Source organism: Saimiri boliviensis, chromosome 11 (assembly GCF_048565385.1).
Source record: "Saimiri boliviensis isolate mSaiBol1 chromosome 11, mSaiBol1.pri, whole genome shotgun sequence".
NCBI classification, from domain to species: Eukaryota; Metazoa; Chordata; class Mammalia; order Primates; family Cebidae; genus Saimiri; species Saimiri boliviensis.
The window spans coordinates 32905685-32920998 of NC_133459.1; the positions used below are offsets into that span (position 1 = coordinate 32905685).

The following is a 15314-nucleotide window of genomic DNA, read 5'->3' on the forward strand; positions in this document are numbered from 1 at the left end:
ATGATATGACAGTCTTTGTTTCCCACCTTCTTCCTGTGACTTCCTTTAAGGTTGGATGGCATGTAGCCTGCATTACTTGGGACAGTCCCGATTTTGGTCTTCTGTTCCAAAATAATATTAATGGCATCCCTTTTCACTCTCGTGTCCTGGTTTGCATAGCAAATTACAGTCGGCCCTCTGTATCCACGGGTTCCACATCCTCAGATTCAACCAGTCTGGATGGAAAATATTTGAAGAAGGAAATAATAAAAAACAACAATACAACAATAAAAAATAATGCGAGTAAAAGATAATACAGTGTAATAACTATTTACATAGTATTTACATTATTAGACATTGTTAGTAATCTAGAGATAAAAGGATACAGAAACATTTGCATAAGCTACATGCAACTACTATGCCGTTTTATATCAGGGACCCGAGCATCCTCATGTGCCATTTTATTTTGTTTGAGACAGAGTCTCACTCTATCGCCCAGGCTGGAGTGCAGTGGCACGATCTTGGCTCACTGCAATCTCTGCCTCCAAGGTTCAAGCGGTTCTCCCACCTCAGCCTCCTGAGTAGCTGGGATTACAGGCATGTGCACCACCATACCTGGCTAATTTTTGTATTTTTAGTAGAGATGGGTTTCACCATGTTGGCCAGGCTGGTCTCGAACTCCTGGCCTCATGTGATCCATCTGGCTCAGCCTCCCAAAGAGTTGGGATTATAGGCGTGAGCCACTGCACCTGGCCCTCAAATGCCATTTTATACCAGAGACTTGAGCATCCTCAAGATTTTGGTATCCACAGGGCAGAAGAGGGAGAGTGGCCTTAGAACCAATCCTCTGAGGATATCAAGGGATGAGTATATATGGCCGCCTTACTTAAACTACACCCAAGCAGTCTTAGCTTGTACCAACCAAAGTGACTTGGCATGCATTCTTGTTCTTGGGCTCGTAGCTAAAGGAGAAAACCAGTGGCCAGACACAAAAGGATAGTAAAGCACCTCTAGCAGGGCTGGAAATTCTACTCACAGAACTTACTTATGCAAGGAGAATGTAGTTTCTTTATTTTGTCGATTTAACTTAATATCCCTTAAGAGCTACCACCCACTGGGTAGAAGGAGGGAAAAATTAAATAAATGTCCACTCTGATTTAAGCCTTAGTCTGATCCAATAATTTAAATAGTCCCTTTAGGAAGGACTCAGTTTTTTCAGGAAAGATTCTCCATGCCTAAGATTTCTGTCTTCTGTTCCCCTCACTGGCTTCTCTCCAGAATTGCATGTCGTATGGGGGAAGGGCAGGAACTCAAACTGTGCATCCAGGACCTTGGCAATTTGCTGCCCCAGCCTGGCCCAGCACAGCCTGAAGCGAGAAAGTAGAGAAGGAAACACCTCTGACTCGGCTTGTCCTGTTGCTATGTTTTACCTTCTCCACCCCTTGGAACCCTATGTCATTCTTTCCCTTACAACGCAGCGCAAGCCCTATGTCCTATGGGGAAGGGGGATTGTCTCTTCTTATCAAATGCCCATCAATGATAGACTGGACAAAGAAAATGTGGCACTGGCTGGGCATGGTGGCTCACACCTGTAATCCAAGCACTTTGGAGGCCAAGGCGGGTAGATCACCTGAGGCTGGGAGTTCAAGACCAGCCTGACCAATACAGTGAAACCCCGTCTTTTTTAAAAAAAAGAAAAAAGAAAATGTGGCACATATACACCATGGAATACTATGGAGCCATAAAATACAATGAGTTCATATTCTTTGTAGGGACTTGGATGAATTTGGAAACCATCATTCTCAGCAAACTGACACAAGAAAACCAAACACCCCATGTTCTCACTCATAGGCGGGTGTTGAACAATGAAAGCAAGTGGACTCAGGGGGAGGAGCATCACATACTGGGGACAGGTGGGGGGTGCTAGGGGAGGGACAGCAAAGGGTGGGAAGGGTAGGGAGGGATAACGTGGGGAGAAATGCCGCATATAGTATGCACCTGTGCAACAATCCTGCATGACCTGCACATGTACCTCAGAACCTAAAGTAAAATAAAAAACAACTCTTCAAGCTGACCCACCAGACTTAGCTCCTGAATCTTAAAGGAACTTAGCAAAGCCTCTCTCTGTTTTGTTTTCAAGCTTTTTGTTTGTGTGTTTGCTAAAGAGAACAAGTACCTATCCCCTCCCCAGGGAGGGAGAGCTCACACCTCATTGTGGAGGTCAGAGGTTGTGATGAAAATCACCTAAGAAGGAAGCCAAAGTGAACTAGTTTCATATTAGTAGTCTATTGTCCTTACACAGGTCTTGGAATGTCCTATTCGGTGAGTCACTGACTCCCTTAGCAACATGCTTCTACCCTTGCATTTTTGTTTGATTATTCACTATTCATTTATTCACCTACTTGCGATTTAGTCACTTCTATGTATTTATTTACTCATTCATCTAAGTAATTTTGAAAACCTTTGCTCACCACACCTGCTAGAAGCTGAGCATTGTGCCATGTAGAGGGATTCAAAGATGACTGAATTCAGGTGTGGTGGCGTGTGCCTGTAGTCCCAGCTACTCCAGAGGCTGAGATAGGAGAATTGCTTGAGCTCAGGAGTTCAAGCCTGGCCTGGACAACATAGTGAGACCCTATCTCTGAAAAAAATGAGGAATAATGTAGAAGCTTGGAGTCTAATGCAAGTTCAGGAATAAACCAGAGACCAGCTCTATAAGCATCTCCACCTCTAAAGTGGAAACAACTGCATAATTTATTTAGTATAAGCCGATTCACTCTAAAATGCCCTCACAGAATTCACCATGTAAAACTAATTTGCAATGGTTTGCTTTATTAAGTGGGGATAGCATCTCTTTGCTATGTTAATTTCTTCTGACTTTTTGGAGTGGGTGAGATTTGGACATATCATTTTCTGAGCATGAAGGTCCTCTGTCTTTACCATCATATGGCTGACTATGAGGTTCCTGGGCTTCTGAGCAGAAGCAGCAGAAGAACCCTGATTGGTAAGGTCTGCTGGGTTCTATGAGACAGTTTAAGCACCAAACTGGCCCAGCTGAAATTGGCTGTGGAAGGCATTGGTCACCTGTGGAAGGCACCTCCCACGTGGTAAGGAAGGACAGCATAATTTACCTTCTCCCAGCTTCTGTGATCTCTCAATGCCATCCAGCTTCAAGATAGCTGATCAAGGGGCCTGAGATAATAGAAAGCAGATTTTGAAACCAGTAGACTTGGCTTTACAGGTTCTGCTGCTTCCAAGTTAGGGCTTAGGATGGTTAGCTGCTCAGAGCCATGGTTTCCTGGTTTGTGAAATGGGTTCATAATAATTACAGCAGTAGCAGCAGCAGCAGCAGCAGCTACTGATATGGTTGTAAGGATTAATTGAGTCTCTGTAAAATGTAAGCTGTGACACAGATGTTGATTTTTATTATGATTCAGCCTCAATCTTCCAAGGAAATGGGGTCAGAAAGCTCCGCAGACCCTGAGGGACAGAGAGGAGAATTGGGGAACAGTCTAGCCTGGTCTCTTTCTTGCTTAGCATTAGGAATAAAGACGAGGTCCCAAATCCGGTTTACTCAGAGCTCTGTGGTGAAAGGACTCAGAGACATGGAAGACAAAGTCCCCAACACCGAGGAGCTTCGGAGGCCCCTGGGATACTTGGCATGAAGAAACTCTACTCCCAGTTAAGGAGTGGGGTGCGTGGGAAGAGGCCATGGCTTAAGCAAACAATAGTGAATGTTAATTTACCCTTGCTTGTGATTTTACACACTTGCAATGCTAACAACTAGAAATGTTCTTGAAGTCATGCAGTGTTTTATAACTGATGACTGTGGCACCATCTCCTGATAATCCACCCTGGGACTGATTAGGGGTGGGCAGCTGTTTGCCATCCATAGAGCCTAGGGCAGACTGGCACAAGCAGGTGTGAAATGGTGGAGGCTGGGGAAGGTGGCTGTGGAAAGCAAGGGGCACCTTCTTCCCTGGTGTTCCCAGGAGGACCAGGGCCACCAGCTTAAGCCCTGGATGGGCTCCTGTGAGGGGTGGCTGGGTGGCCCACACTGGGCATTCTGGAGACTGCTCAGTGCTGTACCCTGGGAGTCCTGAGGGAGAAGATGATGAAAAAGAGGCGGAAGGAAGATGAAAGAGTCCCATAGGGGATCTCAGCTGCTGCATCGTAGGCTTTGCAGTCTGGAGGCATTAGCTCTGTCCACCCTCTCAGAGGGCACAATGAGTCTCAAAAACAGTGACCATGCTCCCAGCAGAGATCTTTGTGTATGACACTGTGCACACACATATGCACACAAACGTATATACACACATGTTTGATGTACACACATATAAACAGAAACAGGCAGGTGCACAACTGCCAGTAGAAAGCAGAGGTAAGTGCTAATGGGGTTGAGAGTAGGGGGCAAAACAGAGGAGGGACACTCAGCAACCTGCCTAGTGGTCTTGGAGCTCATGGAGGGCTGGGAACAGGTGAGGCAACCCCATCAGTCAGACTGCTCTGTCCAGGTTCAGGCAGAGGCTGGGGTTGCAGGGACAGGACAGCGGTCATGATGGGAGAGACAGGCTGCCCCGGGCTGCAGGGCTTGGAGTAAAGGGGAGCAGGTGGTTTCAGGTAAAGGAGTGAGCAAAAGTGGAAGGGGCCTGAGCACAGGAATGTCAGGAGTGTCCCCTGCATGGGAGCAGAGAGCAAGGAGAGGCTCTGAGAAGATGTGCCCTCTTGCGAACCTGGAAGATGGAGCAGGAGGAGAGCAGGGTGATCTCCTCGCAGACTCCACATCAGAAAATCCACAGGCCATGAGGAAATCCTCAAGGGTGTGGTGTCAGCCATCATCAACACTTTGGTCATTAGCACAAGCTGAGCCCAGAATGAAGGCAGCCTCTCGGGCCGCAGATCTTCTGAGATGTCCAGGGCTGAGAGGTGCTTTGAGTTTTGAGCCTTATCTAAAGGAAAAACTCTGGATTGGCAGGTGGAGGCAGATTCTGAGACTGGAGCTGACCACTCCCACAACACCAGTTCTGCTGTGTGTGTGGGGGTATGTGTGTGTGTCTTTTGTCTGTATGTGGACACATGAGCACCCCAAGACAGAATTGTGAGTAAAATGTTAATTTCCCATCTGGCTGAACGGCCAGAGAGCCTATTTAAGGGAGGAGGCAGTGAGAGATGACAAACACACCGATCATTGAGTCCTTACTATGTGCTGGGCACTATTCTAAGCTCTTTAGATATATAAACTCATTCATCCTCACACTGTCCTGCTCCGTAAGCTACGGACACAGGTATATGCATGGGCACACAGACATACAGCAGCAGGAACCCACACTAACACACCTGGGTTCACAGTTGTATTTGTACACAGAAGTACACAGTTGCATAGACAAAAATGCAAACACACATGCAGGTGTACTTAGATAAACATGGATGCAAACCAACACACACATGTAGAGATGTACATGGACACCTTGTGTCTTCAGGGGGTAGGTATGGGATTAGGGGAAGGCATTTCGAAAAGTTGTGTGGACAGCAACAAAGAGAATGTGGCTACCTTCATAGGCTTTGCAGGCCTGAGCACATGTGATTTTTTAGATAAGGAAAAAGAGGCTCAGAGGCGTGAAGTGATTTGCCCAAGGTCACACAGCTACTAAGAGATCCGGGGCCCAGGAGGCAGTCAGGCTCCTGAAGCTCCCATCTCCCATACTCACTGAAAAGGCCATGAAGGCTGCTGAAGATTCCTAAGTGGTGTGAATCCTGCTTGTCTTGGCCTGCTCCCAGCTGGCCTCAGACAGCCCATGGGTCTGGCCAGTGATGTGATGGGACAAACTCAGCCCTGTCTGGAGGTCCAGGCATGTGGGCTAGAGACTGAGCTGAGTAGCTGCTGCCTTCTGGCACAGAAGCCCTTGCCTGGCTGTACTGAACCTCTCTTTCTCCCCAGGGCCTGTACCCACAGCAAGCAGCGAGGATGCCCTATCAGCAGGCTTTGCACCCCCAGCTGGGATGTTACTCCAGACAGGTAAGTAGACCATCTCTCCTCCTCTGTCCTGGCTCCATGAAGGCCTTTGGGTCACAGGGTGCACCTGCTCCCTCCTCTTTGTCCAGCTGGTGACCAGCCAATATACTTCCGGCCCACCATTGGCTCCAGAGTACAGACTCACATACCAGCATGCATGTGGAAATCACAAACTGATGTCCATATGTAATAACAGTGGGCACTTAATGGAGCCCTTCCTGTGTGCTGGGCCCACCCTTAAGGACTGTGTCTACACTAACTAATTTAGGCTTCAAAATTACTCTGTGAGGTAGGTTATATAGATGAGGAAACCCAAGCACAGAGAGATTAAGTAACTTGCCCAAAGTCATAAAGTGAACATGCAAGTTATGTGTTGCTGTGGCAATATACAGTCTCCACAACTCTGGGACTTTCAATAATAAGTGTTAATTTCTTGCTCGGGTCTACGCGCTGGCTGAGCTGGGCTATGGATCAGGTTTAGATGGGTTCTACATGCCTCTTCTGGGTCTGTGCTGAAAATTCAGTACCTGTTGCTCTTTCCATGGTGGATGGCAGGAGCTCAAGAGGGTAAGCAGAAACATGTGATGCCTCTGAAATCTTCAGCTCAGATATGTCCATGGGAATTTCCACCCACCTTCCACTGGCCAGTGCAAATGACATGGCTTTGCTCAGCATCAGTGGGCCTGAGGAGTCATAGTCTTCCCATGTAGGGTTGCCAGTTAAAATCCAAGACACCCAGTTGCATTTGAATTTCAGATAAACAGGGAAAAAATGTTTAGGGTAATCATGTCCCAAATATTGCATGGGATATACTTGTGCTAAAAATATGTATTATTTATCTGAAATTTGAATTTAACTGAGTGTTCTGTATTTTTTATTTGCTAAATCTAGCAACACTGCTTTCACGGGTAGATCGGGATAAATATCTATGGGACAATAATTGAGGTTTGACCTCTGGCAGGCTGGCACTCCAATGACCGTGCTTTACATAGATGCACAAAAATACCACACAAAAATAAAGCAGCAGAAATAGAAATGCAAACACACACACACGTGCAGATAGAAACACAGGTATAGTTGTACACATGCCACCAAGCTGCAGGAGTCTGTGTCCAGGCACAGGCACACAAATAGATACAGAAGTACACTGAGGGATATTGAGTCTGGGGGCAGGGATGGGGGTGTGAGGAAAGGCGCTTAGAATGGAGAAGTAGAGGGTACCAACACTCAGCCCACCATAGCCCCAGGCTGGCCTTGCTCCTCCACACAAAAATGGACACCCCCACACTTCAACTCATAAAGCCTCTGCCTCTCCTCTCCCTCCAGGGAGCCCCACCCTCCCTGCAAACTGCACCTCTGGCCTGAAATGTGTCAGAATGTTTGGGAGGGTAGGGAAGGGCCCATAGGTGTAGGCAGCTTTGTTACCTGGGGCAGCACTGGTTTCTCTGCAGCAGGAGCCCTTGCATCCTGAGATGAAGCTGAGATGAGAGATGATCTGGGTCAGGAAACCTCAGCCCCATCGTCTCCACCCCTTGAACAGGGATATCATCCACCTGAGTCCAGAGAGAATCTTTTTAGGCAATTGTGTGTATGTGTGTGCACACGTTCATGTGTATGTATTTGAAGAAAGTAATATAAAAACATGGTAAAACAAATTTTAAAACTTGGAGGCAATCACTGTAATGGTTTTTTACATATTTTTTGGTGATATCTATTTATACAAACATTTTTATATAAGTGCGGCAATCTGGGCACACTGTTCCATTGCTTTTGTCAGGGAGGAGTGTATTTGGAGATGGCTCCAGAGCAGGCTATAAAACTGTGCTTTATAGTTTTATCAGATACATGGAATCGGGGGCACATTTTCAGTAATACTGTGTGAGTTCTAGGACCTGCCTCCTCCACTTCGATCCCCTCCCAGGGCCAGGCACTTCCTCCCCCATGAGGGAGGACAGGGGTACGTTCTGCCATGCTGACCCACATTGTCCTGGGAGGTGCTCTTGGTGTGTTCTGACCTTTAGCTCATCACCTTGGGGTTTGGTGCCTGTGCCCAGCATCACCAGGTGCCACATCTCTACTGGAGAACACTGGGGAGGACCGAGAGGGAGGACTCAGGTTTCCAGAGAGGACATAGCAGAGAGAGGCTGGTGCAAAACAAGATATGGGTTCTGGGCTTACCCGCTGAGGTTCTGACCACAGCTCAGATGCTGGAAACACTGAGAAAGTTGCTTCACTTTTCTGAACCTGAGATTTCCTGTCTCCGAACTGGAAATCATAATGGTCCTACCTCACAGGGCTTTCTGGAGTTTTAATGACAGCATCCATGTGAAGGGCTGGGCACATTCCAAGCACTCAATGAGTGCTAGCCTTTGTGGATTTTTTTTTTTTAGATAAGGGCTTGTGGGGTGAGAGAGGGCTGTCAGAGTGCCTGAACCCTGAGCACTTGGACCCCAGACTTGTATTAAAATGGAAATCCAGAAATTTCTTCAAGTTCTGACTACTCCCCTCAGCACACAAGAGGATAGATGTCAGCTTTGTATGAGAAAAGGTTTTCTGATATTTGGAGCTGTCGGTAGTGGAGTTCAGTGCTCATAAGGTAACAAGCTCCCCATCTTTTAGGTATTCAAGCAGACACCTTAGTGGTCTTTTCTTTCCTCCTTCCTTCCTTCCATCTCTCTTCACTTTACTCTCTCTCCGTTTCTTGCATTTATTCATTTAACATATGTTTGTTAAGCAGCAACTGTGAGCCAGGTGCTGTCTTAGGGCTGGGGAGATAGCAGTCAACGAGATGGATGAGGTCTCTGCCATGTCGGAGCAAGATGGTGGGAACCCCAGTTCTCGGTGGGAGTTTGTTCCGGATAGTCTGGGAAACCCCGCTGAATTTTTGTATTTCCCTAGAGTTTGTGTTCAACCCCATTGCCCTTTTTTGCCCTTCCTCCTAGACTCACATTGTCCACTGTGGCAGCCATCACCTATGTGTGGCTATTTAAATTTAAACTAGCTAAAATTAAGTATAATTCAAAACTCAGGTCTTCATGCACATGAGCCACATTTCAAATGCTCAACTGTTGTATGTGGCTGGCAGCTTCCACATTGCATGGCACAGAAGTAGGACATTCCTGCCGTCGCAGAACTTCTGGGCAGGGCTGTCTGGGACTTGGAGTCTGTTGAAAGGGTCTCAGGAGAGATAGAAGCCAGAGCTGTGTAAATTGCACCAGCTTTTTGGGGATAATGAAAGCCTTAAAAATAAACAAGGGGCTTTTGAGATGGTTATTGACAGAGGGAAAAGCTAGGAAAACAGGGAAGAGAATGGAAATAACATTGATTTGTTATTTACTATATGCCTGTCTCTTTACTTGTATCACCTGACCCCATCCCCACTAACAACCTAGATAGTGTTTTCCCATTTTGCAGATGGGGAAACTGAGGCTCAGATAAATTAGTTAACTTGCTGGGCTCACTATCGAAGTTGAGCCCTAGGCTTTCTCCATTTCAGCATGTTGCCTTCTGCATACCCAACAGGGACTGAGGGGTACAGAGGCTGAGGCTGGGGGCTGGTGGCTGGGGTTAGAGTTGGGCTGGGGAATGGTGACCTCACCTCTCTCTTCTCTCTGACCTGCAGGTGATGCCATACAACCCACAGCAGATGGGACAGCAGATCTTCCGCTCTTCCTACACCCCACTAACAAGCTACACCCCTTTTGTCCAGCCCAATTATCCCTACCATCAGAGGACACCTCCAAAGATGTCTGCCAACCCCCGAGACCCTTCCCCCATGGCAGGAGATGGACCCCAGTACCTCTTTCCCCAAGCATATGGGTGAGTCAGCCCTCACTGGAAGCCTAAGGGTATCCAGAAAGCTGGTGGGAGCGAAAGCAAGTGGGGTGGGCTTACTGGTGCTTTCTCGGCATCTGTGTCCCATGGCTGTGGGGTGGGATGGGCCCTGTACCTATGGCCAGTAGTTATGTGGGTCCTGGAGGAACTTGGTGCAGAGATGAACAGGGTCTGGGGCCTGGTGGGCCCCTTTCATAGGTGCATTTCAGGGCTGGTTGCAGAAATGCAACTGCACAGTCTATAATCTATGGATACCTACTCAACGGGCAGGACAGGTGGTACAATGATGCATTTGCCTTTACCCATGTACTTGATTACAACAGGACATGGCCAGCTAATCTCCTTAGAGCTCTCACCTCCTACTGTCGGCCCCCTGAGCTCCATGCCCCACTAATCTCCTGAACATCCCATTGACTTCATGACGGGCTCTGCTGAAGAGCCTTCGACTGCTTATCAGGGCTGCCCACACTTTTCCACCAAGTTCCCAGACTGCAGAGGCAAGGAGCTTCTATTTCCTGGGATGGTCTGAGAGCTTAACAGCAAACAGCCAGCACGAATCCAACATTATGCCTGAAAATTCTGCTTAAATTGTGCATGCTGTTGAATCATAAATTTGTGTTTGTTTTAATATAACAATATATAGCCACTCATTCTCACCCACAAAACCTTCCACTAATACGGATGCTCCAACATCCATATTATTATGGTGCCATGTCATTCCTGGGAATCCCAGTCTCACCCCGGAGAATGGGTGACCTGGTTTGAAAAACTCACCTTATAGGATTAAGGCCCAACTTCCCAGTGATTCCCGTCCTTCTACCTCCCCGTCACAGAACCTTTAGTGCAGTGCCGACCCATGTCCCCAAACTCTCATCCTTTCAATCAGTGTTTTCTCCAAATAGCTTGTTAAAAGGGATAAATGCTAGAAAGTGGTTTCAGTAGTCAGATCTGTTTGGGAAAAGCTGTGGGAAACAGAGATAAACAGATTTCTTAACTGTTGGAATTCTCAGATCATTTAATTTCCTAGGGTGCGTGAAGAATGTTCAAGGAGGTGGTTGATATTATTATTTAAACATGAAATCCACACCCTTAAAAAAAAGTTTCTTTCCCTCCTTCCTTTCTTCCCTCCCTCCCTCCCTCCTTCCTTCCTTTCCTCCTTCCCTCTTTCTTTCTTTCCTCTCGCTCTTCTTCCCTTCCTCTCTCTCTCTTCCTTTTTCTTGCAGAGTATGTCATGGTGTGTTCCACCTAACACACCCTGGGAAACGCTATGTTAACACATGTAGTTAATTTGAATTTAGCCTGTGGGGGACCCATAGATGAATAGGGCATACTTCTTCCCTTCAGAGAACTGAGAGCAGATGAAATGCGGGCACAACAATGTTAGTGCCTTGGCAAAGTGAAAACCATCAAAGTGACCGAAGAGGACAGAGGCAGGATCCCTGCAGGAGTGGAGGGAGGTTCCAGCGAGCTGAGCCAGGAGGAGGGCATTCCAGGCAGGAACAGCAAGGCCCTCAGATGGGAAGGCGTGCAGCAAGCTGGAGGCCTGGGAAATAAAGGTGTCTGGCTAAAGCATTAGATTTGTCTCTGAAAAAGGTGGAAAATAGGATTGTAAAAGGGAGGTTGGGACTGGATTATGAAAGGCTTCGGACTGCTAGGCCTGGGGATCCAGGGAAGATTTATGCACATCAGAGTGAAGTGATGGGCTGGCAGGAAGAGAAAGAGGAAGCAAGATAGGGTGTGGCCTGGAGGTGACTCTAGGGATCTGTGGGAGAGATTATCATCCCCTGGAGGTGAGAATAGAGACCCAGAGGAGCCCCCTGCAGGTTGGCCAACTTCTACATTCTATGCTGTGACTCTGGGCTCTGGAAAGGTAGACTTGCTGCAGGGATACCTCTGGCTGTCTCTGGGAGGGAGGGTGGTCTCAATGTCTCCTCAGCCAGCTTTTGGGAAGCACTGATTGGGAGCTTGGAGACCAGAGGGTTGAGACCTGGTCTCTACAGGTCTGCAGAGGAGCAGAGGTTGGAGGAGTGGGAAGGCAGCCTGAGGAAGGAGCAGCCTGAGAGGTGGGAGGCAGCCTGGGGAGAGCCAGAGACAGTGGAGGCAAAGAGGAGGGTGAGGAGGAGGAGCAGGATGGATTGGTACTCTGAGAGACTGGGGAGACCAGTAAGTCAGGGTGGAATGCAGGGTATCCCTGTAATAACATCATTATGGTTTCTGAATAATCTTCCAATATGATTTCTGAAACAGAGAAACAGAGATTGGGTTACCAATCTCATAGATTGCTTATGAGGCACCCGCATTGTGTCAGGTCCTGGGCACTGGATATGAAATAGGTGAAGTCTTTGCTCTCTTGGAAGTTATTTTAGTGAGAATGGAGTGAAACAACCCAGCCTAACTTGCCCGTGGACACTCAGTGAGCAACAGACACAGTGAGCTGCTGAGGCACTACAAATGAATGCCGTGGCCTGTTTCCATTGTTCCCCCCCGCCCTTTTTGGTTTCTTCAGTTCATAGGAGGGTACCGTGAACGTGAGTCTCTTCTATAATATTCATCTGCCCAGCTGAAAAGTGATTGAGAATCCCAGGATTAGATTAAATCTAGCCATTTGCTCTCCTGTAATTTGTATTGAGTTCTGTTCCCATTCATTCAAAATATCTGAGCAGATGGATGAAGAAATTACAGTAGGATTCCAGAAGTGTGAGTAAATGATTCCATCTGGAGAGGTCAGGGAAGCCTTCACAGAGGAGATGGCTTTTGAACTCTATTTTGAAGTAGGGATAGGAGTGTGCCAGGGAGAAAGGAAAGGCACATGCTCTTAGAGGGTGAGGCTCACGTCTTAACTCTTCCTTCCCTGAGGGTCCAGCAAAGCCCTAGGCACTCAGTGGTGTCTCAAGGTTTACTTTTCAGTCAGGGTTGGAGGACGTGATTTAGCTTCGTGCTGGTAAGGGGAGGAGGGACTCTGGGATTGTCCAGACTCGAAAACCTAATGCTGGACCTGCCCCTAAGTTCTCTGATGTTGTAGATTTCCTGAGGGACATGTCTGGTCCTCTAAGGCAGGTAGAGTGGTCACCGGAATACAGGTAAGATGTTTAGATCCAGAGAGGGTCCCTGTTCTGTGGGTCTTGGGCAGAAAGAGAGGGTAGGCTCCCTTGAAACAATCTTTACAGGCTCCAGGGGCTTCCTGATCTAAGTGAACACAAGGAGACGCTCTTGATTGTCCTCTAATTGTATTATTTTAGTGTTTCACTTTCCCAGAGCCAAAGCGTTTTATGCCAAAACTTTTTTCTTATGCCAAAGCCTTTACTCTCCAAGCCTGTTGTGGTCTTCACTGTTTCTGACAACCATAAAGTTAATATATTATTTTTTTTAATCTTTCCGATAACATTAGGAATCTCATCATGGTGTTCACCCTCCCTCTCTTCCAGGTTTGGCTCAACATCTGGAGGTCCCGTGATGCACAGCCCCTATTTTTCCTCCAGTGGGAATGGCGTAAACTTTTAGATCGCCTTCTCTTCTCCCTTCTCCTCCCTTAGCCCTTGGATCAGGACTAAGGGCTCTGAATTTCTGGGTTCTGCAAAAGCCTAGTATGAAGTTTGGAAAGGCAAGGTTTCGACCAGGTCACAGACAGAAAACAGCAAGACCAGATTCATCTATTGGCCAACACCGACACACAAATAGCCCCTCTCGCACCCGGCACAAGCTACACACACACGCGCGCGCACACACACACACACACACACACTCCTCATATTCATACTTGCTTGCTCAACCACTTATGCATCTGTATTTAGCTAACATGAGTGATTTTTGTTTTTGTTGTTGTTGGTAAAATAGAAGTAAGACACTTAATTTTAGAAAGTTTTTATTTTATGATAAAACTATGAGCTGCTTGAAATGGAGTGCGCCTGTTTATTTTTGTGTTGTTCTGCGTAATCTTTACTGCTCATGTTCCCCACGAGACTCAGCGTTTACTCAGGACATGAAAGGAGACCACAGGCTGGAGTCCTCGGAGTGCTGCTATCTAAATATGGAACTCCAGGGATCATAAGCGAGAGGGCTTATCTCTTTTCTCCAGTGATCCACTCATTTCTCAACGTCCCAGTGTATGCATCTCAGGAATGGACATCATAAAGAGAATGCATTCTGTCCCATCCCAAGTGGAAGTTTTCCATAAAAAGTCTCTTTTGGACAAATGGTTGGAAAATTTAGCCTGGAAAACAATTTCAAAACTAACACCAAATGTCACAGACTATATCCAATGATCGTACATCCGTACCGAGATAGAGGTCAATCTCGAAACTGCACCTAATGGCGGCATCCCTGGACCTATGTTGTTCAACTCTTACCAATGGCTTGAATAAGGACATTGAGAGCACCTGGATTACATTTATGGAGGGACATGAGTCTGGGAAGAAGAGACAGCCTGGATCTGTGACAGCACACATTCTTTAACTCTCCTATTGTGCACCCTTGGCAGACATCGCTAATCAGCTATGTCATTCTATTCCCCCGAGCTTGGACAAAGCCGCTGAGTCATTCTCCCTGTGGTGCTCCAGACAGCTGTCACTGATCAGAGTTAGTCTGTGAAATGAAACCCATGGGCCATGTGTAAACAGGAATTAATGTAAGGATCCGCTTTGGTCTAAAAAAAAAAAAAATGGAACTGTGCACATCCAGGTTGGACCAGCATTCTCAGTTCTGACCTGCTCTATTACCAACCCTGTTATTTACCTGAAAGTGAAAACTCACCTTGGCTGAGGCCAGTGAGAGCTGATCTGGGGAACATTAGTAGTCCTAATCCAGATAGCAATGAGAGGCTGGGGGTCTGGAAGTCACCGGTGTCTCAGGATGGGCTTAAGTCCAGTGGCCACAGGATCATTTCTTTTGCTCTCGCAATGTAACCCCATTGGCCTCACCAGTCTTTCTTTCTGGGTCCTTGGAAACCAATTTCTCTCCCAAGTTCCCTCAGGATGTATGCCTTCTTAACTTTCTTCATGGTCTGATTCTAGGATTCCCTGGGAGTTCTTCAACTCCCTATCCCAATGTTGGACCCCTACTTTGGGCATTTCTTGTTTCTTCTTGCTAGCCTTGGTTAACAGTCTGTCCCAAAGTTCTTTCTTAAATTATACTTCCAGTTATTGATCCAGGTTAGACTATAGTTTGCCACCCTCCCTTGATCTCAGCATGTTGGAAAGCAGGAAACAGTAAGGGAAAGAAAGAACATGGGTTTGCCTTTGGCCAGACTTAGCTTCTTAGCTACTTTCCAACTATAACTTGGGGCAGAAAATTTAACTTCTCTGAACTTCATTTCCATGAATGGCCATGTTAAGAGTTGTGAGGACTAAAAGATAATGCAGACTTAATGTAAACTTTGTCCGTTTAACATAAACTTGCAGCTTTAAGATGGCAGAATAAAGAAGTTTCTGTTCCTCTTCTCTTGAAACTTACCCCCAAGTAACAAGGAGAACAAGTGAACCTGTACAAACTC

General features: G+C 46.9%; 1 protein-coding gene across 2 annotated transcripts in view; it reads left to right on the plus strand.

The window, feature by feature from the left end:
* C11H1orf94 (chromosome 11 C1orf94 homolog) overlaps window positions 1–13721 on the plus strand; it is a 50537-nt gene extending 36816 nt beyond the window's left edge. For both annotated transcript variants that reach the window (XM_010348105.3, XM_003937540.4), the window contains exons 5-7: window positions 5918–5995; window positions 9615–9811; window positions 13252–13721. In XM_010348105.3, coding sequence (XP_010346407.1) covers window positions 5918–5995; window positions 9615–9811; window positions 13252–13327 — 351 coding nt within the window. In that variant the 3' untranslated portion in view covers window positions 13328–13721. The remainder of the gene's footprint in view (window positions 1–5917; window positions 5996–9614; window positions 9812–13251) is intronic.
* Window positions 13722–15314: the final 1593 nt, after the last annotated feature.